We start from the raw sequence: 23,542 nt of genomic DNA on the forward strand, positions 1-23,542 counted from the left end.
ACGAACCATTTCAACTCCCCCTCCCATTCCTCAGATGACATGTCCATCCTGGCCCTCCTGCAGTGCCACAACAATGCTAACCGAAGGTTGCACTAACAGCAACTCATTCTGCTTGGGAACCCTGCAGCCCAATAGTATCAATGTGGGCTTCACAAGCTTCAAAATCTCTCCTCCCCCAATCACATCCCAAAACCAGCCCAGCTCATCTCCACCTCCCTAACCTGTCCTTCCTCCCACCTCAAGCCCCACCCCATCTCCTACCTGCTAACATCATCCTGCCCCTTGACCTGTCCGTCCTCCCTGGGCTGACCAATCTACTCCCTAACATCCCACCAATATTCACCTTTACTCGCTCCATCTCCGCCTCTTTGACCTAGCTGTCTCCTCTTCACCCTATCTAAACCTCTCTCCATCTTCTAACCACTTTCCCCACTCTCCCTATTTATTTCAGAACCCCCTTCCCCTCCTGCATTTCTGAAGGGTCTAGGCCCAAAACATCAGCTTTCCTGCTCCTCTGATGCTGCTTGACCTCCTGTGTTCATCCAGCTCTGAACCTTGCTTTCACTGTACAATTTTGCACAGGTTAACTGTTGGCCAAAACACTTGGACAAATTTTATGGACCAAAATAGCTAAAACGAATTCACTTACACTGGAAAATCAAGAGATGAAAGGGAGAAGGGATTTTAAAAGCAACCAACATCACCAGGGTAAGATGCTGGGCTAATTATTAGTTCCACGTCTGACCGGTTTCTTGAAGTACATGGCATGCATCTTAGAGTCTTCAAAGAAGTGGCTGCAGAGATAGCAGAGAGATTGATTACAATCTTCCTAAATTCTTTACATTCTGGAAGAGACCAAGCAAATTGGAAAATACCTAACATGATTCAAAGGAAGGAGACAGAAATCAGGAAGTAGATTTGTAAAAAGGAAACAGAGTTTAATTCATTTATTAGAGTTCTTTGAGGAAGTAACATAAAGGTGCATAGAATGAGAAACTGAGGTGGTGGCATATTTAGACTTAAAATATGTATTTAATAGTATGTCACATCACCTATTAATACACAATAAGATCTTATTTTGTGTAAAAGGTAACATATCAGCACAGATGAAGGATTGGTTAGCTAACAAGAAGCAGAGACAGATTAATTCCTCAGGCCAGCAAGTGGACTGCCACAGGGACTACTGCTGAGGCCCCTACCTTACATAATCAACATCAATTTTTTTTGGTGACATGACTGAATGCATGGAAGTTAAATATGCTGACAATACGAAGGCAGACAGCTGTCAAGAGGAGATAGATGGGGTGCAAAAGGATACAGACTGTTTAACCGTGTGAATAAAAATTGACAGAAAATGGCAATTTATCCATTTTGGCAGGAAGAACAGAAAAGCAGTATACCATTTAAATAGGGAAAAACTGTCGAGCTCAGAGCTAGAGGGATCTGGGTATCCTGGTACACGAATCACAAAAAGTCTGCAATAGCAGCAAGTGATTAGAAAGGCAAATGGAATATTGATGCTCATTGCAAGAAGAACGTTGTATGAAAGTTGGGAAATTTTAGTGTAGCTGTACAGGGCCTCGGTGAGATCACATGAATGTTCTGTACCACTACTCTCCATATTTGAAAAAGGACAAAGTTGCATCACAAACAGCTCAGAGAAGATTCACTTGACACATTTATAGAGTGAGGGACTCAGCTGTTGAAGAAAGGTCAAACAGGTTAGGCCTTTACCCAGTGGAGTTTAGAAAAATAAAACATGATCTTATTGAAGCATACAAGACTCTCTGAAAGGATTTGACAGGGTGGATTGAGGGGACATTTCTATTTTAGGAGAGACTAGAACTAGACAATACAGTTTATGACAGGGCCTCTTGATTAAAAAGAGAAACGTTTCCTCTCAGAGGATCATTACTCTGTAGAATTCACTTGGCCAGAAAATCTTGGAGGCTGGCTTATTGAATTTATTTAAGATGGATAGTCTATTGATAGATAACGGAGTCAAGGTTGCGGGAGGCAGACTGAAATATAGAACACAGAACAACCAGATTGGCTATGATCTTGCTGAAAGCAGTGGCAGGCTGGAAGTGTCAAATGCCAACTCATGCTCTTAAGTGTTATACTCCTACATAAAAATGATCAGAAATGCAGCTGCAAGGTGATGAAAACTGGGAGCTGAATATTTAAGGACATATGACATTTTACAATTATAGGAAACTAGGAAGTTGGGGGAGGAGGAGGAGGAGGAGGAGGAGTAGCTCTTTTAATTAAAGATATCATGTAATGCATATGTTGGTACGACCAACTATAGGATCTCCTATACAATTGCTGTCAAAACAATAACTTGACTTTTAAACATATTATCACAATCAATGTACTACTGTTAGACAAGTTACTATGTAAGTTGATTGATGACATTAAGAATATGTCAATAAATAGCAAAGCTGTATTGTGTAACCCTGAAGCAAAAAGAGAAAAGTTCAAATTAACAAAATATATCAGAATAAAGAACAGAAAATATTATTTGCATTCAAAATCTTGGGTATGTTCATTTCCAAAAAGAAAATTTAATTTTAACACAGTATTCATTCAGTTGAGGGTAGATGTAGACACAAAATTTAGGAAGATTGACTTTGAGGTGCTTGAGCAGACTGATTATAGGGAGTGAGCAGGTATTGGTGTGTATAAAAGTGGACAAATTCCTAATTCCAGGTGCATTACACCTCAGACCACTGTAGGAGGCATGGAAGGAAACCTCAGGGGTCCTGACCCAAATTTTTAATTCCACACCGGCCACAGGGGAGGGCCAGAGGACTGGAGCACAGCTATTGCGGCTCCTCTTTTTAAGAAGGGCGGTAAAGGTATGCCAGGGAATTAGAGTCTCACATCAGTGGTAGGAACATTATTGGAAAAAATTCCATTTAGAGAAGCGAGTTTTGATCAGGGATAATCAAAAAAGCTTTGTCAGAGGGAGGTCAACCCTAACAAATCTGGCTGAACTTTTCTGAGCAGGTAACCAAGTGTGTAGGTGAGGGAGTGCAATTGATGCAATTTACTTGGATTTCAGCAAAGCTTTTGACAAGGTCCCACATGGGAAACTGATAAAATAGGTAAATACATGGGCTCCAGGGTAACTTGGCAAATTGGATCCAAAATTGGCTCAGTGGCAGGAGGCAGAGGGTGGTGGTAAAGGCCATTATGACTGAAGGCCAGTGTCCAGTGGAGTACCACAGGGATCAGTGCTGGGTCCCTTATTGTTTGTGATATACAATATAAATGATTAGGGGGAAGTGTTCAGGAGGAGGCAGCTTGATAAGTAAGTTTGTGGATGACACAATGATTGAGCTGGTGGCTGACAGTGAAGGTGGTGGTCTTTGGTTACAGTAAGTTATAACTGGATTGGTCAGATAGCCCTACAGAATTTAACCCTAAGTATGAGATGATGCACTTTGGAAGATGCAACAAAACATCAGAGCACTCAATGTATGGCAGGAAACTCAGAGGAATAGAGGGATTGTTTATCCATACATCCCTGAAAGTGTCAGAGAAAGTTAACAGCATAGTTAAGGTGGCATAAAAATGCTTGCATTATTAGTTGAGGCATAAATTTTAAGAACAGGGAGGTAACGTTGGATTGTACAGAAGTTTGGTGAGGCTACAGTGCACTGCTCTTGTGTCCTCACCATAGGAAGGATGGGATTGCATTGAAGGAGGTGCAGATGTGATTCGTGGGATGCCTGGGATGGAACACTCTAGCTATTGAGGGAGATTGGATAAGCTCAGGTTGTTTTGTTTGGAGCAGAGAAATTTGAGGGGAAACCTGATAGAGATGTATAAGATTATGAGGGGCAGCTATTCCCCTTAGTTGAAGGATAACAACAAGGGGGCATAATTGTAAAGTGAAAAGCTGGAGGTTTAAGGAAAACAGTTTTCACACATTAGCATGGACAGAGTCTGGAATGCATTCCTTGGGTGGGTAGTTGAGGAAGATAACTGCACAATCTTTAAATAAAAGTACTTGAGTGAGCACTAGAAATGCCACAACATTCACAGCTTTGGGCCAAGTGCTGAAGGATGGGACCAGTGTAGGTTTTGCATAGCTTTGGTAATATAATTATCTGATAGGGTAAAGGGCCTCTTTTGTACTGTATGACTCTATGGTAATTGCATAATTAAGTGCAGGCGAACAATTTAAACTTTTTTTTGTATCTAAGAGTTGACCATGATAATGCAATAGCATGTTCTGGCCACTAAGTGGTAGGAGTTTCTCAGCTTCAGTTTCTATTTTGATTTTCTCTTTTTCAGGTAAATGTTTCAATTTCTCATTTTACTTTAAATATTTAACTTTATACTATACGTTATTTTATTTTAAGTTTCATGTTGCTTCATTCATTAGAATTCAGAAATCTGGAAAAAGATTTTTCTATCTTTCCCTTTCTGCTGCCTGTGCTCTCTGCTCTGCACCATGTGGAGTATTAAAATTCCCAAAAATCTCCAGGACGTAATTTTATTGCGACAGATGAGGTTTTACAGTAAAACCAAGCCTGCCTTGCACGAGAGCTCAAGTCTGATAATTGCACAAACTTGATTAAGATTTTTGAAGAGGTGACAATGAAGTTAGATGAAGATAGAGTGATAGACATTGTTTACACGGACTTTAGCAAGACCTTCAGCACGAATCTGCTTGGGAGACTAGTTAGTAAGGTTAGATCATATGGAATTCAGGGAGAGCTAACCAACTGGCTACAAAATTGACTTGATGGTAGGAGACAGTGGGTGGTGGTGGAGGGTTTATTGCTCAGAACAAAGGCCTGTGACCAGTGGTGCGCTGCAAGCATCAGTGCTGGGTTGACTATTATTCATCATTTGTATAAAATGATCTGGATAAGAATATAAAGAGACATGGTTAGTAAGTTTGCAGATGACACCAAAATTGGTGGTAAAGTGAACAGCGAAGGTTATCTAAGATTACGACAGGATCTTGTAAAACTTGGCCAGTGGGCTACAGAATGCAGGTAGGAGTGCAATTTGGGTAAGTGCGATGTGTTGCATTTTGGTAAGGCAAACTAGGGCAGGACTTATACAGTTAATTCTAGGGTCCTCAGTAGTGTTGAACTAGTGGTACAAGTGCGTAGTTCCTTGAAAGTGGCATCACCAGTAGATAAGGTAGTGAAGATGGCATTTGGCGCACTTGCCTTCATCAGTGAGGGCACAGTACAGGAGTTGGGACATCATGTTTCAGCTGTTGAGTGAGTGGTCAGGCCACATTTGGAGTACTATGCATAATTCTGGTTGGCCTGCTATTTGAAAGGTATTATTAAACTGGAAAGGGTACAAAAAGAATTTACAAGGATGTTACCAAGTCTGGAGGGTTTGAGTTATAAGGAGAGGCTCAGGAGGCTGGGACTTCTCTCTCTGGTGCATTGGAGGCTGAGGGTGGAATCTTACAAAGGTTTGTAATTCAAGAGGGGCATTAAAAAGGCGAATAACCAAGGTTTTTCTCCCCAGCATAGGGGAGTCTAAAACTACAGGGCACAAATTTAAGGTAAGAGGGAAAAGGTTTAAAAAAGGACAGGAGGGGCAACATTTTCACAGACAGTGGTGTGTATATGGAGCAAAATGCCAGAGAAAGTGGTAGAGGTGAGTAGAACTATGACATTTAAGATACATTTGGACAAGTACATGGATAGGAAAGGTATAGATGGATATAGGCCAAACACAGGGAAATAGGACTGGTTCAGTTAGGAAACTGGATGAGTTGGGCCATTGCTCTGTTTTTGTGCTGCATGCCTCTATGACTCTAATTTCCTTGGGGAACAGGATTGCTACTCACACGAATATGAATAACTGCTTTTAGACAGGAGACTTGTTTGAAAATAACACTTTAATTTCTCTCGGGGCTTTAACTGGAAGGTTGGGGAGTACGTTAAGCTATCAAATGGAAGCAATTCGGCTATTCATTTAAGTGCTCTGAGGAAATCAATGGTGGGAGATGGAGATGGCAATTGATGTCAACTGTGTGCTTAGACCTGTAATGACAGTGTACAGCAGAAGTGAAAGAGTAGTGTTAGATGGGGTAGAGCCATAAGTCATGTAGTATGCATTCTTTGAGTAGCAATAATTTGCAGAGTTATCTAATAGAGTCATGCTCCGTTTTCACCCAGCAGCATTGTATTATAGATCTCAATATTTGCAACTTTTAATGAATTTTGATGCGGGAATAATCTGATTTTATAGTTCATGAGTCAGCAGGCTAAGCCAGAGTTACATATAACGGCAAACAAGCCTTATTTGCTTAACTTGTGAAAGGAAGAACATAAGAAATAGGAATGGGCAATATAGTCCCTCAAGTTTTCTCCACCATTTAATTTGATGATAACTGATCCTCTGCTTCAATCTATTTTCCCACTATACAGAACTCTCCACAATCCTTCTCTTTGATTTGCCAAGATAATAAAAAAATTGTCAATCTGAAATGTAGTCAGTAATGGAGAATCTACAACCCTTGTGGGGGTGGGGTGGGGGCAGATAATTCCAAAAATGTAGGACCTCAAGGGTTCAATGGGATTGACACTATATCCTGAGATTATGCTCCTGTGTTCCAGACCTCCAACCTGAAGGGAAAAAAGGATTCTCAGCCAGAGGAAACAAGCAAACTCCTGTTTATCCTCTTAAGCCCTTTCACTCTTGCATGTGTCAATGTGATCACCTCTTGATCTTTTCAGAGTTTATGCCATATTTACTGAGCCTCTCCACATTTGGCAACCCACTCATCCCACACACTAATGTAGTAAGTTTATGTTGTATCACCTCCAATGCAAGTGTATCTTAGTCAGATACGGGGAATGAAACACTGCACTACAAGTGTGGACTCAAAAAACCCATGCACAATTGTAGGCAGATTTCCTTATTCTTGTACTACAATGTCTTTACCATTTACCATCTTTACTGTTTGTTGTACCTGCACTCAAATCTTTGAGTGGACAAATGGAGGGCTCCAAGGCAATCAGCAGTTTGTGGAGGATTTAGAGACTCCAACATAAAGGAAGAAATCAGTGGTGATTTTAATATTTATCTTATCCTTAAGTGATAACTTTTTTGGATTCTAAGGTTTGTGTTAGTACTGAAAGTGGTCATGATGGGGCACATTAAATTATTCAATGATTTAAAGTATTGGCAAAGATCTGTAGCTCGGGTTGCAGATGAGTTTATTGACTTGCTTGCCAAGCTGGCTTGTTTTCGTTCACACACTTCATCACCATGCTAGGTAACATCAGTGGAGCCTCCGATGAAGCGATGTTATTCTACTCCACTTGGAATTTATACTGTCCGGTCCGTTATGGCAAGTAGTGTCATTTCCAGTTTTGATCTGCATTGGTTTGTATATGGCATCCAATTCTGTATGTTTGTTGATTGAAGTATGGGTGGAGAACCATGCCTCTGAGAATTCCCATGCATGTCTATGTTTGGCTCGTGCTACTATGGTTACTTTGTCCCAGTTAAATTGATGGCTCCTGAATGTACAGATATTAACGAGAGTTCCTTGTGCCGTTTTGCTGCTACCTGATGTTCAGGTGTTCTGATGGCAAGTTTCCTTTCTGTCTGTCCGGTGTAATGTAATATCCTTTGATGTCACAGCTTTATTCACGTCAATTGACATCCCACTAGCCAAAGAAACAGTGGCCACATTAGAGGAAACAGCAACACAGACCAGCAGCTCCATCAGCTAGGATAACATACTTAAATTACTAGACTTCTGCCTCTCCACACACTTAATCTTTAATGGTCAAATACACAAACAGATCAATGGTACACCAATGGGGTCACCCATCTCAGGACTCATTGCAGAAGCAGTCATGCAAAGATCAGAACACACCACCCTCCCCTGAATTCAATCTAAACTGTGGATACAGTATGTAGACAACACATTTGTCATTATTAAACAAAACAAATTAGAAAAGACCTATCACCTCATCAACAGCACAATCACAGGGATTGAATTCACAAAGGAAGAAGAAAATAACAATCAACTTCCATTTCTGGATGTTAAAAGTAAACGGGGAGTTCCAAACCTAAATATACAGAAAGCAACCCACACAGATCAAATCCTCAACTTCCACAGCAACCACCCCAACATCCACAAATAAAGCTGCATTAGGACACAATTTAAGTGGGCTACTACACACTGCAACACTCCAGAAATACGCTGGGAAGAGGAAGAACACTTATGCAAGATCCTCGCTTTAAACAGATATCCCCGCGTCTTCATCCACAGATGCCTAATAAATAGACAACAGGAGGACACAGTACACCCTAACACACTGACCACAATACTCTACATCAAGAACATATCGGAACTAACAAGACTCCGAAGACTACTAGGATTCCTGGTGGACACAAGCCCACAGCCACTCTATGACAAACACTTGCAAGGATTAGAGACCCCATTCCCACAACATGCAGAATAAACGTGATTTACAAAATACCATGCAATGACTGTCACAAACATTACATCGGATAGACAGGAAGGAAACTAGCCATCAGAATATACGAACATCAGCTAGCTGCAAAACAGCATGATGAACTCTCCTTAATATCTTACATTCAGACAGTGAAGGCCGTCAGTTTAACTAGGACAAGGTAACCATAGTAGTCCAAGCCAAACACAGACACGCATGGGAATTCCTAGAGGCATGGCTCACCACCCATACTTCAATCAACAAACATACAGAATTGGACCCCATATACAAACCAATACAGATCAAAACCCGCAATGACACTACTCACCATAATGGACCGGACAGTATAAATTCCAAACAGAATAAAATAACACCACTTCATTGAGGCTCCACTGATGATGTTACCTAGCATGATGATGAAACATTCAACAAAAACAAGCCAGTTCAGCAAGCAAATCAATCTTAAGTTCTGAGGAAGGATCACCAGACCCGAAACGTTAACTGTTTTCTCCTTCACAGATGCTGCCAGACCTGCTGAGCTTTTCCAGCAACTTTGTTTTTGAATCTTATGATTACATAAATATTAATATATTTCTACTAATTATGGGTTATGAGAAACTGGAAATTTTCTGTTTGGATGTTATTGGGCTGAAGAGGACACAAGTCATTTCAGGGAAACAAAAAGGTTTTTAAAAAAGTCAAAGAGGTGGTGGTTTAACTGTTCAATTGACTTTGTGGAAAGTGTGTTCAGCAAAGCTTTTCAGAAAAGCCTGAAGATAGATCCATGGCCTAATTATCGGGCAATGGTCTTGGGGGGGGGGGCAAACAAACCTTCGGATCTGTGCTGGAGGTTGCTGAGCAACAGTCTCTGAACAAAGGCTTTTTTTTCACTACACACTTAGATGTAGCAGCTGTGGTGAGACATGGAAGGAAAGACAGTTCTATTCTCTCTGTTATTCAGAGAAAAACCCTGCAAGCAAAACCAGCTAAAAAGCTCTTTCTATCTCAATGAACTAGCTTGAGAAACCTGATAAAGTTTCAATCAGGAGTCCATTTCCAAATCAATCTGAAATCTGATCTGAAGATCTTTAGTCATTCTGCAACTATCAGCAATCAGATCTCATCAACAGGAAATCAAAGATGCTGCAAAGTCAACCAACTCTATCCTCTAAATTTGAACCACTGACCTACAGGATTGCTGGTTCTTTTTTGCCTTTTTCTGAAACATGATGTTTCTGCTTAGCTGTATTGTCTTATCTGTGTATAAATGTGTGTAGGTTTAAAGGGATATACTTTAAGTCTGCTTTGTAGCTTAGAAAATTACACTTTTTGCCACTTGTTCTTAATAAAGAAATTATTTTTGAATTTATTGAAGAAAACCTGGGGAAGTCTTTTTATACCCCAGATAATAATAACAAAAATAAACAAATTAACCATTCTGGAGATTAAATAAAACACTGACACTTTTAGTATGGCTCAGAGTAGCAGGGCATGCTTGATTACCGGTGCACTCCTCAGTTAGAGTTGGAACATGATTAATTAAGACACAATAAAGATGCAGGCCAAGTGACATCATGCATTTGCAGAATACAGATTTCTCCTGGATGGCAGTGTGATTCAGGATAAACACGTGTGCAGTTAGTACCTGCAACTTAAGTGGCTTCAATTCAGAGTTTAGGAGCTAAAGGTTGAACGACAGACACTACACATCAAGGAGGAGGAAAATTACATGGACACTTTATCTGTACCAATGAAAAGGGAGGACAAAGGAGGTTCCATTGTATCAACGAGGAGCTAGGCACCAAATCAAGAAGCAGAATCTCAACCTCTGTTTCATTAGCTCACGTACATGCAAATTGTCATACGAATGGGTCTGGGTGGGATACACCGAGGGTCGATGTGGAATTGTTGAGCTAAAGGGCCTGTTTCCTCACTTGTAGGGGTTCTAATTCTAAGTTCTAATTCATATGGCAAATCAGATTTGAGAAATAAATGTGTGGCTCAAAGACCAGTGCAGGAGAAGTGGTTTCCAGTTGTGGGGCACTAGGGAAAAGTGCAGGCTCTACTATTGTAATGTTCTATACCTGAACAATGCTGAAGCCAAATTTTTAGTCAGTCATATAACAAGGGAGTTTACAAACCAAACTAAAAAGCAGCAATAAATGATTAAATTTGGGAATGTGTGGTCAAAGAACAGAGATCAGGCAGGAGAGAAAAGTATTAGTCTGGGAAATGACAAACCGACTGAGACAAGTAGGGAGTTTGATGTTTCATGATTAGTGTTGTTTAATTAAATGGCCCAACCAAACTGGTGTGCCTTTGTTTAAGTCTGTTTTTAGCACCTTACTTATATGTAAGATGAAAAACATCAACTTATCCCCCCTTAGCATGCTTAAAATTACACAATATTTTTTATATTATCCTGCTCAACTGCAACCAATGTAGGCTTCAGCACTTCAATATCACACAACTCTCTCCAGTCTCACTTGATAAAGAAATGGACCATGGCATTTTGAACAGAATAAGGGTAACACACTATTGAGTTCATTATGAAACAGAGATTTTGAGATCCCTGTTCAATTCACTTCTAGATCATAGAGCTACATTATAAAAACTTGCAACCTTTAAATTTGCACAGGCAAATTCACATCATCTCTACTTGTTAAATTTTTTATCAAAAAACCTGCTAAATATCAATAAAGCAGGGCGAGGAGTCTACTGTGGCAAAAAAGGAGCAACAAGAAAATAACAGTAATGTTCTACATTAACTCTTCCGTTTAGTTTAGTATTTTGTAAAAAGAGCAATCCTACATTGCTAGACGTATTTTTTATTATTTTACTAGCGTTTAGTTCAGCAATGTGTATTTATACACCTGGCAACCTCAGGTGGTGTGAGAACTGAACCCACATGGATGGGGTTACTTGGATTTGCAGAACCCAACACATGGCCACTTGCACACCAAGCAGCATAAGGAGCTGCGATAAGAGATTGCATAACCAGCAGTTTAAATCAAAGCTCTGTTGTTGTGCTATATCCAGCCAAAAATGGGGGAGGGGGCAATTAAAGAACTTACTGGAGGATATGACACCACAAATATCCGAGTTCTGAAGAAGGGTCACTGGGGTCAAAATGTTAACTCTAGTTTCTCTCCACACATCCTACCAGGCCTGCTGGAGTTTCTACAACAATTTCTGAATGTTTTCAGTTTCCTAGCATCTGCAGTTGTTTATTTTATCAACAAATACCTCCATCCTCAAAAATGGCGAGCCCAGCACATCAGTGCAGAAGTGCAAGAACCTCACCCAGAGGTGATGAACAGGTACATTTCAGCATTCTCCAGTTGTTGTCAGCAGCGCAGACAGGAGTCTTCAATCAATTTTATTCACTCCACAGGATAACAAGAAATAGGTGAAAGCACAGATACAACCCTGACGACAAGAGTCTATGGGAATCCAAGGACTTGAGTCATACTGAGCACAAATGATGATGATTTTGGTTGCTTCAGTTCAATCATCTTAACCACAAAACATCAGTACAGGAGTTCTTCAGGGTGCTGTTTGGGCCCAGATATATCAGCTGCTTCAACGACCTTCTTTCCTCATAGGGTCGGACGTGGGGATGATCGTTGATGATCATATTTCACCATTTGTGACTCCTGAAATTCTTAAGCAGTCCATGTCCAAATGCAACAAGGCTTGACAATGTTCAGCTTGAGCTGATAAATGCTACTTGCTATTTATGCCACACACAAGTGCCAAACAATGATCATCTCCAACAAAAGAGAATCTAATCATCTATGATATTCAATGGATGATCATCATTGAACTGCCCCTCTATCAAAATCCTGGCATTACCATTGACCGGAAACTAAACTTGATTGGTCACATAAGTATAGCAGATATAATTGAGCTGAGATTACTACTGACAGTAACTAACTGATCTCCTGATTCTTCAAAGTCTGCCCACCATCTAAAGACAAATGTCAGGTTGTGATGGATTTTTCATCACTTGTTTACAACGGTATGACTTCGACAACACAAAAAGGGTCATACCATCTGAGACAAAGCACTGCATTTTACTAGCATGCCTTCCACAACCTTAAACATTCACTCCCTTCACTACCCAGGAACACTGGCAGTACTTCACATGAGTGCTGCAGAACTAACTAAGCCTCTTTCGACAGGACCTTCCTAACTAGCATACTCTACAACTTAGAACAAGGGCAGCAGTCACAGGGAACACCAGTATCTGTACGATTCCCTTCAAGCTACACAACATCTTTCTTGTAATTACATCTTCCTTTGCTCTTACGGAATCAAAATCCCGAAACCCCTTCTCAGCAGCATTGCCTACGCTAAATAGGCTGCAGTGGTTCAAGAAGATGGCTCTGCAACACTTTTGCAAGTGTAATTAAAGATGCAAGACAAATGTCGATCAGATTCATGCCAATAGCAAAGGATTCAACCCCCGAACAAGATGAGATAATCATGGGGCCTGTGTCCTCACTTGAACATAGATCTGCTACTCCTAACAAACCTGCTGAATAAGCTTTTTGATTTTGGCTGAGGAAAATGACTATTTTCCCATCAATAAATGTCTTCAGTAACTTTGTCACATGAATGTCAATATTCTAGAATAGTTAAATTATTTTATTTCACAAGGTTCTAAACGCAATAGTGCCCAAATACTTACCCGTCCCCTTTCTGTAAGGGTTGTTAACATGACAATTAAAGATGAACTTTGCTCCCAAACTGTTTGCCAAAAATGCTGACAGGTATGTGGAAGTGGACCTTGGGATGCTATGTACTTATTTTGGATAGCAGTACCGCAAATTTCCATCTGTAAAAGGAGCAAAATTCAAACATTACAGTGATGCAGGTTATATTAGTACAATTAACAAGATATAAACCCCAGTGGTGGACTCAGGGTTTGAACTCCAGCGCTGACTCCCAGCCTCGGTAGCCCGAAGCCCTGTGCTGACTCCTGGCCTTGGGGCCTGAAGCCCAGCACCAACTCTTCTGCTTTCCTTCCGTTCTCTCTTTCTGTGTTTTAGGACTGTAGTGCTGAACTTCTAACTTTTTAAAAAAATTTATACTTAAGATTTTGTACCTTGGCACCTTTGTACCCAAGATGGTGCCAGAAATGGTGACTTGGTATACTTTTCACTGTATTCATGTATCCCTGCACTTCAGTACATGACAATAAAAACTACGTTTAATATTTTCCACTCACATAGGTCATGCATACATCTTGAAACATTTGACATTTTCAAAAATTATTTTTAATTTCAAAAACAATTTTTAAAAAAGACTTGTTAGAAACCTACCTTTAACATCAAAATGATGAAGGTGGAATAGAGTGACAGTCATACAGCATGGCAACAGACCCTTTGGTCCAAATGGTCCACACCAACCATGTTCCCAAGTTAAACTAGTCCCACCTACTGACGTTGGCCCATATCTCTCCCAAACTTTTCCTACTCATGTACTTATCCAAATCTCTTTTAAACACTAACTGTACCTGCATCCACTATTTCCTTTGGCAGTTTTCTGCACACTAACCACAATCTGTCTGAAAATGCTGCCTCATGTCCTTTTAAAAATCTTTCTCCTCTCACTTAAAATATGCCATGTTTTGAATGCTCCCACCCTAGGGAAAAGTCCCTTGTCATTCAACTTACCTAAGCCCCTCATGATTTTATAAATATCTATGTCACTCCTCAATGTCCTACACTTCAGCCAAGAAAGTCACTGCCTATCCAGCCTATTTTTACGACTCAAACACTGTTCCTAGCCACATCCTGGAAATTTTTTTCCGAACCCTATCCAGTTTAATATCATCTTTCCTGTAACAGGGTGGCCAGAACTGCACATAGTACTCCAAAAAAGGCCTCACCAATGTCTTGAATAACGTCATGACATCACAACTCCTGTACTCAAACGGCCTAAGCAATAAAGGCAGCATGCTAAATGCCTTATTTACCACCCTGTCGACATGTGATGCAAATTTCAAGAGTTATGTACCTGAAACCCAGGTCTCTCTATTCCGTAGCCCTACCCATGGCCCTATTTTTAATTGCCTAAGTCCTGTCCTTATTTGTTTTACAAAAATGCAATGCCTTGCATTTATCCAAATTAAACTCCATCTGGTACCATCGGCCCATTGACTCAGTTGATCGAGATCTCTTTGTAATCTTAGATAACTTTCTTTATTGTCTACTATACTAACAATTTTGGTGTCGTCCACAAACTTACTAACCTTGCTTCTTATATGCTCATCCAAATTACTTATATAAATGACAAACCAATGTGGGCCCAGCACCAGACCTTGTGGAACAGTGCTGGTCACAGGCCTCCAGTTCAAAAAAATCAACCCTTCACCAGCACCCTCTGTCTCCTACCGTAAAGTCAATTTTGTATCCAAATAGGAAATTCAACATGAATCCCTGAATTAGTCTGCCATGTGGAACTTTATCAAAGGCATTACTAAAGTCCAAGTAATTAAGTTTATCAAACTGCCCTCATCAATCCTCTTGGTTACTTCCTTAAAAAACTCAATATAGTTTGAGGGACACTGTTTCCCCCACACAAAATATAGTCAAATAACACAATTTATAAGGGGAAACTGAGGAAAAGGTGATGGCGTGTTGTTAATGTCATTGAATTAGTAATCCAGAAACACGGACTAATGTTTTGGGGAACGAAACGTTTAACTTCTATTGCAGATTGAATTTTAATTCAAGAAACATCTGGAATACAAAGCAGACTGATATGAATTATACAAACCATGTGGGTTACCAGTATCCTCCAGGGAAGGATATCTGCAATTCTTACCTGGACCGGCCTTCTTGTGACTCCACTCCACAGTAACTGGAGACGCGATGGCCTAGTGGTGTGAGAGCTAGACTATTAATTCAGAAACCCAGCTAAAGTTCTGGGTAGTGATAATGGGATGCTGGAGAATCCAAGATAACAAAGTGTGAAGCTGGATGAACACAGCAGGCCAAGCAGCATCTCAGGAGCACAAAAGCTGACGTTTCGGGCCTAGACCCTTCATCAGAGAGGTCCTCCAGCTTCACACTTTGTTATCTAAAGTTCTGGGTACCTGGGTTTGAATCTTGCCATGACAGATTGTGGAATTTGAATTCAATTAAAAAAAACTGGAATTAAGAATCTACTGATGACCATGGAACCAATGTTGTTTGTTAGGAAAAACCTATGTGGCTCACAAATATCCTTAGGGGAGGAAATCTGCCATCCTCATCTGATCTGGCCTATATGTGACTCCCCACATACAGCAACGTAGTTGACACTTAACTGCTGAAATGGCCTAGCAAGCTGCTGACTTCAAGGGCAGCTAGGGAATGGCAATAAATGCTGGCCAGTCAGAGACACCCAAGTCCCATGAGTGAATAGAGGAAAAAAATAATAATGTTGATCGTAATTACCATCCTGGAAGTTAAGGTTGGGAAATAAATGTTGATTTTGCCAACATGCAACATAGCCAATGTTCAAATGCAACTAATGCCAGATTTTTAGAAAATTCTTTCAAGCAATGTGGGCATCATTGGCATAGCCACCATTTGTTAGCTGTCCCTAATTTCCATTAAGCTGAATTGCTTGCTGGGCCAGTAGTTTCTTTGTTACCTACTGATAGACAGCAGATATGAATATAACTGTATTTATGAATGGATATATCTGAAATTGTAGTTCCAAGTTTATCCTCTGCAGATATCTTGAAGAAAAGAGATCAAAGTCTTTAGCTATTTCCAAGCTTACTGTAAACAATTAGATTTTGTCATTAATTGCTTCTGATTAGAATGGTAAACTGCATGGTCCCAGGTCAATTCCACACTCGGGCGACTGTCTGTGCAGAGGTTGCATGTTCTCCCTGTGTCTGCGCTCGTTTCTTCGGGGTGTTCCAGTTTCCCCCCCAAAGTCCAAAACGTTCAGGTTAAGTTGACTGCCATACTAAATTGCCCATTGTGACCAGGAATGTGCAGGCTTGGCGGATTAGCCATGGCAGATGCAAGATTACCCTATCCCTGTAGTCGGATGGTCTGGGTGGGATGCTCTTCGGAGGATCAGTGTGGATTCACTGAGCTAAATGTTCTGATTTCACATTGTAGGGATTTTATGATTCTATGTAATTCTGTTTGTTGATGTCTGATGTAAATTATTGGCATTTCCATTTCCACATAAAATAGTGTCATCGTCCATAATTCAGACAAGCATTATAATCTTTCTGCAGAAGAATGAATTTAATTGGAAGAATCTGTTGGAAGGAGGATCACTGGACCCAAAATATTAACACTGCTTTCTCTCCATTGGTGCTGTCAGATCTGCTGAGACTTTTCAACAATTTCTATTTGTGTTTCTGTTTTCCAAGATGTTATGGTACTTTGATTTTACTTGGTGTGTTGAACTAATTTGATTGTGCCAATCAGATAGGTGTCATCAGGCTGATGGTCATGTCATTCACAACTTCAGAATTGTGCCGTTATCTCATTCGTGCTTTAGCAACGGTCAGCGAATATATTCTGAAATAGTGTGTTATAACAAAGTTGCACTTCACGACATGATATTAGTCACCTCAATTTCTCTGCCCCTCTCACCAAATCCAACCTTTCTGCCTCCGAACTGGACTGTATTCCCATTTTTTAGATCTAACCCTTACTGTGTTATTAAGCCTGCCGATAAGGATGGTGCTGTTGTAGTCTGGCGTACTGACCTCTACCTAGCAGAAGCTGAATGCCAACTCTCAGATACCTCCTCCTACTTTCCCCTGGACCATGACCCCACCACGACAAATCAGGCCATTGTATCTGCTACAGTAACTGATCTCATTTCATCTGGTGATCTCCCCTGCTCTGCTTCTGAGCTGATAGTACCCCAGCGCCACACAGCTCACTTCTACCTCCTCCCAAAAATCCACAAACAGGACTGTCCTGGCAGACCCATTGTTTCAGCCTGCTCCTGCCGCTCACAACTCATCTCTCCCTACCTGCAGTCTGTCTTCTCTCCCCCGGTCCAATCCCTGCCCACATCCGTGATTCCTCTGATGCTTTGTGCCAGTTTCAAAATCTCCAGTTTGCTGGTTACCATGAACGTGCAATCCCTTTACATGTCCATTCCCCACCAGGATGGTCTTAGGGCCCTCCACTTCATCCTGGAGCAAAGGCCTGAACCATCCCTAGCCACCACCACCTTCCTCTGCTTTACTCAGCTCATCCTCACCCTCAACAACTTTCATTTTATTCAGGTAAGTAGGGTTGACAGGGCACCTGCATGGGCCCTAGTTATGCCTGTCACTTCATGGGGTACATGGATCATTCCTTGTTCCAGTCTTATTCCGGACCCCACCAACAACTCTTTCTCTGATACGTCCATGATGTCATCGGTGCTGTTTCGCCCTCTCATCTGGAATTGGAAAACTTCATCAATTTCACCTCCAATTTCCACTCTGCTCTCACTTACACCTGGTCGATCTCTGACTCCTCCCTTCCCTTCCTTGACATCTGTTTCTATTTCTGGGGTTAGACTGGCCACTAATACCCACTATAAACCTACTGACTCCCACAACTATCTGGACTATACATCCTCACACCCTACTTTCTGTAAAGACTCTATCCCATTCTCTCAGTTCCCATTCTCTCAGTTCCTCCATCTCCATTGTATATGTTCAGATGAGGCCAACTTCAACAAGGGAGCCTCTGAAATGTTCACCTTCTTCCTCAAGGACCAAGGATTCCCCAGCTCCATGGATGACAGGCCCTCAACTGGGTCTGACACATCTCCCGCACTTTCGCCCTCACCCCTTCTCTTCCCACCGACAACAGCAACACGCAAGGACAAGAGGGACCCCATCATCCCACCAGCATCCATGTCCAGAAGATCATCAGATGCCACTTTCGCCATCTCCAGCGAGATGTCACTACCAGAAACAGATTCCTCTCCCCAGCCTTGTCCGCCTTCCACAATACTGTGGTCCACACTTACTTCACCCCCAACACCACCTCTCACACAGCACCCCCCCCACCCCCAACTCTATGGCATCTTTCCCTGTAACTGGCGAAGATGCAACACCTGCCCATTTACCTCTTCCCTCTCCACTATCCAAGGGCCCAAACATACCTTCCAGGTGAACCAACACTTCACCTGCATTTCCCAGAATCTAGTCTACTGCATTTGCTGCTTACAATGATGTCTCCTCTACATTGGGAGAATGAAGCATTGACAATGTGACCGCTTCACAGAACAACTGCGCTCCGCTCGCAAAAACAATCCTGAACTACCTGTTGCCTGCCACTTTAAAACACCATCCTGTTCCCTGGCCAACGTGTGTCTCTGGCTTGCTGCAGTATTCCAGCAAAGCTCAATGCAAACTAGAAGAACAACACCTCATTTTCCGCTTGGGGACCCTGCAGCCCTCTGGACTCAATATCAAGTTCAATAATTTTAGGGCCTAAAGTCTCCCATGTCCCAGCCCCCTACCACACACACCAGGCCTTGTTACCACATAGCTTGCCATTACACACTACTTGTTATTAGTTACTAATAGCGCCCATGATCAACTATTCACCCTCCCAACCTGATTGTTAGCAACTCCTTGGTCTGTCCAACTGCTCTTCTCTCTCTTTATCTATCCCATCATTTACTCCCTACCCCATCGCCTTCTCCTTCTCCTTCTTCTCTGCATATTAACTGATGTTTTGCCAGCCACCATCAGTTCTGAGGAAGGGTCACCGGACCCAAAACATAAACTGTTTTCTCCTTCACAAATACTGCCAGGTCTGCTGAGCTTTCCAGCAACTTTGTTTTTGTTGCACTTCACTGACTCAAGTGTCCAAGTTTCCCCACAGAACTTCAGCCATTTGAAGCCCAAGGTATAAATAAGTTGTGTTCTACCATAAAAAGAGAATAAGGTTGTAGACTTGTTCACTGAACTGGTGTGTTTGGTTGCAGACATTTCGTCATCGAGCCTCTGGTGAAGTGTCGGCGTTCTCTCCTGCTTGTTATTATATGCCTCAGTTTGCTGGGGTGATTGGCATCACTTCCAGTTCTGTTTTTCAGTGGTTTGTATATTAGAACATCAAACACAGTGAACTGGATCCGAACCGGAAGTGATGCCAACCACCCCAGCAAATTCAGGCATATAAATAACAAGCGGGAACAGAACACCAAGGCTTCACCGGAGGCGCACTGACCGTATTATCAAGCAGGGTGATGAGATATCAGCCACCAAACACACCAGCTCAGTGAGCAAGTCTACAACCTCATTCACAACCCGAGCTACAAATCTTCTCAAAAGCTTTAAAAAAAAGATAATTTTTATATCTGTTTTAGTTTTACAGGCTCATCATTAAGACAGGCTCACTGTCAAGACCACATAACAAATTAGTAAATCAATAAAATGGATTTTAACTGCACTTTATAGTCTAGGCTTCTATAAATAGAACTTCATTTCAATTTGCCAAGTCACTTATTTTGGATGATCTTTGAATCATCAAATGACATTCAATGGTTTGACTGCTTACTAGCAAACATATCTTTTGTGAATGTTGTGGATTATTATTGTCCATTCACATGCATACTGATTTGATCTGTATTTTGTATATGGTATTTTTTAAAAAGTCAACCTTACTAATTCAGGTGTATGGTTTGTTAAATGCACTATTTCTGAGCTACCACAGCTCTCAGAGTTATATAAACTCATGCAGGATGGAGTTTTGCTGACCTGTATATCTCAATACCATTAAACAATAAATTTACAACAGACGCAGGAATAGACAAATAAGACTGTTTGAGCCTGATCTGCATTCAACATGGTCACAGCTGACAATAATAATTCACAACATTAACAAAAGATACATATGCTTGTAAGCAGTCGAGCTGTCACTCGATTATTCAAAGATAATCCAAAAGTAATTGACTTGACAAATTGAAATGAAACTCTAGTTGGAGAAGCCTGGATTATAAAGTACAGTTAAAATCCATTCGCTGAGAAATCAAAGCCATAGCTATCAATGCACTTTCTCTGACCATATCAAGAACTTTAATACTTACATTAACATAACTGCCATTAATATAATCTTCCGATCCATCCAATACAACCCTAGTAACATCATCTGTACAAAAGGGAAGAAAAATGAAATTTAAAATTTCCAAAAGTTATTCTTAAACCTTTTTCTTTGCTAATCTATTATAACTATGAAAAGCAGATTTAAGGTTGATTGTTTTTAGTTCACTGAAAAATAAAGCAATTACTTTTGCCCTTAATGAACAAATGCTTATCATCAATCTAAATTAACCAAGAAACAACTGTATAGCACTCACATGGCAATACATCTTTGTATCTGTTTTTGTCCATATTTTGTGCCATCTTTGCATGTGAGATAGCCATTCCAGGTCTTTTTCTGTACAGTTGCTTGAAAACAAAGTTTGAAAAATATTAGATTAAACCTATAGAAGTTTTCACATTTACTTATCTTATTGTTCCAATGTAAAAGCTTGCTGATCTCTTTAGCACTTTTTCCTTCCATAATTTCAGACTTTTCAACCTCTCAGTCTAGGAAATAATGGCATTTCCCTTCAGGATTCTGCTTCACTTTCTTTCAAGAGGAAGACAAGGATGAAGAGAAGCAATATAAAGAAGCCTTACTTCAAGTTTCCTCAAAATCCTTTTTTCTTATCGTAAGACTCAACCCTGAAATTTCTGTAGGCATCTATTGCCCTGCATGGTCTGTTTATACAAATCACTTACAAACACTGAAATCTTTTTACCCTACCATGTTGCGAAATTCCCTGAGATGTTCGAACAAAGTGTGATAAACCTTCCATACAGCATCAAGCTCCTGTCTCGATCTAAATTAATGCAATAAAATTGATAACTAATAAATAAAAAGGAAGAGCTCTGGCGGAATTGACTTCTGACCTAGACCAACACTGGCATCTCCACTTCATTGATTCAGTAGCAAATACACACACGAGTGAAACTATTTGTGAGAAAGGCGAAAAAACTCATTAAATAAGGAGACGTTAAGTTAGTGAGAAGCGACAAGTCAACTAAATGCTACCTGTATGAGGTTGATTATTAACTTTTATTTAACTATAGAACACAGAATTGTGTATGCTATATACACGGATATCATGTTAGTATTCCAAGGAAGCAAATGGTCAGATTCTCTCATGAGATAACAAGTTGTAGAGCTGGATGAACACAGCAGGCCAAGCAGCATCAGAGGAGCAGGAAAGCTGACGTTTTGGGTCTGGACCCTTCTTCAGAAATGGGGGAGGGGAAGAAGGTTCTGGAATTAAGAGGGGGTGCAGATAGAAGATGGATAAAGGAGCAGATTGGTGGAGAGGAGATGGATAGATCAAGGAGGCAGGGATGGGGGTTAAGGTGGGAGGAGTGGATAGGTGGGAGAAAGGGTGGATAGGTTAGGGACGTGGGGACAAGCTGGGCTGGTTTTGGGATGCGGTCGGGGCGGGGAGATTTTGAAGGTTGTGAAGTTCACATTGATACCACTGAGCTGCAGGGTTCCCAATTGAAATATGAAGTACTGTGCCTGCAGCCTTCAGGTGGCATCGTGTGGCACTGGAGGAGGCTGAGGATGGACATGTTGTCTGGGGGTGGTGGGGGGGGGGTGTGTTTTGAAATGATTTGCGACTGGGAGGTGCAGTCATTTGTCGTGAAGCGAGTGCAGATGTTCCACAAAGTGGTCTCCAAGCTTCACTTAGTTTCCCCGACGTTGAGGAGGCCACATCGGAAACAGCGGACACAGTATACCACACTAGCAGATGTGCAGGTGAACACCTGTACATCTGTTTGATGTGGAAGGTTTTCCTCTGTTTTGATCATTATTGCAGGGAGGGGGTGTGAGGGATGAGTTGTGGTCGAGGGCATTTTCGACCACTGTGGTGGGGAAGTCATGGTCCGTGAAAAACGAGGACATTTGGGATGTCCGGGAGTGGAATGCCTCATCTTGGGAGCAGATGCGGCGAAGGCAAAGGAATTGGGAATACAGGACAGCATTTTTGCAGGAAGGTGGGTGAGAGGAGGTGTATTCTAGGTAGCTGTGGGAGTCAATAGGCTTGAAATGGATATCGGTTGCCAGAAATGGAAATAGGAAGGAGAGAACGGTATCAGAGATGGTCCAAGTGAACATAAGGTTGGGGTGGAAGGTGTTAATGAAGTGGATGAACTGTTCGAGCTCCTTGTGGATGCTCTCATGAGTTTGATTTGACCATGAGCATCAGGAAGATAGTTGTCATGCTCCAGGATGTTGCTTATTGATGGCTATCAAATGATGACGATGTAAACTGGAGTTGATGATAGCTATTTGTATCTAGGCTCCATAATCACTAACTATCCATTACTTGATGCTAAAATGAGTAAGTGCATTTCAAAAACTACAGGTGTCCAAGATGAGCGTGAGTGTGCAGATTTATAACATTAACTATGAATACCAAATAATAATTTGCAAAGCCTGCATTCTCTGGACACTCATCCAAAGTAGTAAGAGTGGTAACGAAAGAAGATACTGAACAACTTCCATTTTTGCTGTCTTAGCTTTAGCATCCCCTGGTAGGACAAGGTCACAAACTGAGTGTGATAACTCCAAAAGTGTACACTTATTACTATGCCAACTGTTGGCTACCATCATCATCTGAATGGCCATACTTATGCCAATGGTCATGTCCTCTGAAGGCTAACTCTTAAAGCAGGGCACAGGGAGGGGAAGAGCAGAAGACTTTGCTAGTCAAGAAGAGGAATAGGAGAAAACAGACTAGTGGTTCCTCCATGCATTGGGAACAACCTTTATTCATGTAACTCTTTCTCAGCATGTGGATCTTACAGCAAAGGAACTTGTGCATTGATTTTGAATGGAATGAAATTTATAGCCCATGATGAATGCTTACTTTTGTATAACAGCATAATACACAATGAACTGACCTCACTCTCACTTTGAAGGTCACTAGTCCACTCAGCTAGATGGCTTTCATATTTCATAATTCTTGTAAAAATCTCTCAAATTCAATTTTAGCAGCCGACTGAATATGAATAACTACACACAATATTA

At 41.1% G+C, this 23,542-nt stretch overlaps 1 protein-coding gene across 1 annotated transcript in view; it reads right to left on the minus strand.

Annotated features, from left to right (window-relative positions):
• LOC125462785 (tyrosine-protein phosphatase non-receptor type 3-like) overlaps nt 1-23,542 on the minus strand; it is a 220,406-nt gene that overhangs the window by 62,075 nt on the left and 134,789 nt on the right. Inside the window, exons 17-19 of the mRNA XM_059641119.1 lie at nt 20,796-20,886; nt 20,526-20,587; nt 13,153-13,299 (exon numbers count right to left, since the gene is read on the minus strand). Coding sequence (XP_059497102.1) covers nt 13,153-13,299; nt 20,526-20,587; nt 20,796-20,886 — 300 coding nt within the window. The remainder of the gene's footprint in view (nt 1-13,152; nt 13,300-20,525; nt 20,588-20,795; nt 20,887-23,542) is intronic.

Source organism: Stegostoma tigrinum, chromosome 2, assembly GCF_030684315.1.
Source record: "Stegostoma tigrinum isolate sSteTig4 chromosome 2, sSteTig4.hap1, whole genome shotgun sequence".
Classification (NCBI taxonomy): domain Eukaryota; kingdom Metazoa; phylum Chordata; class Chondrichthyes; order Orectolobiformes; family Stegostomatidae; genus Stegostoma; species Stegostoma tigrinum.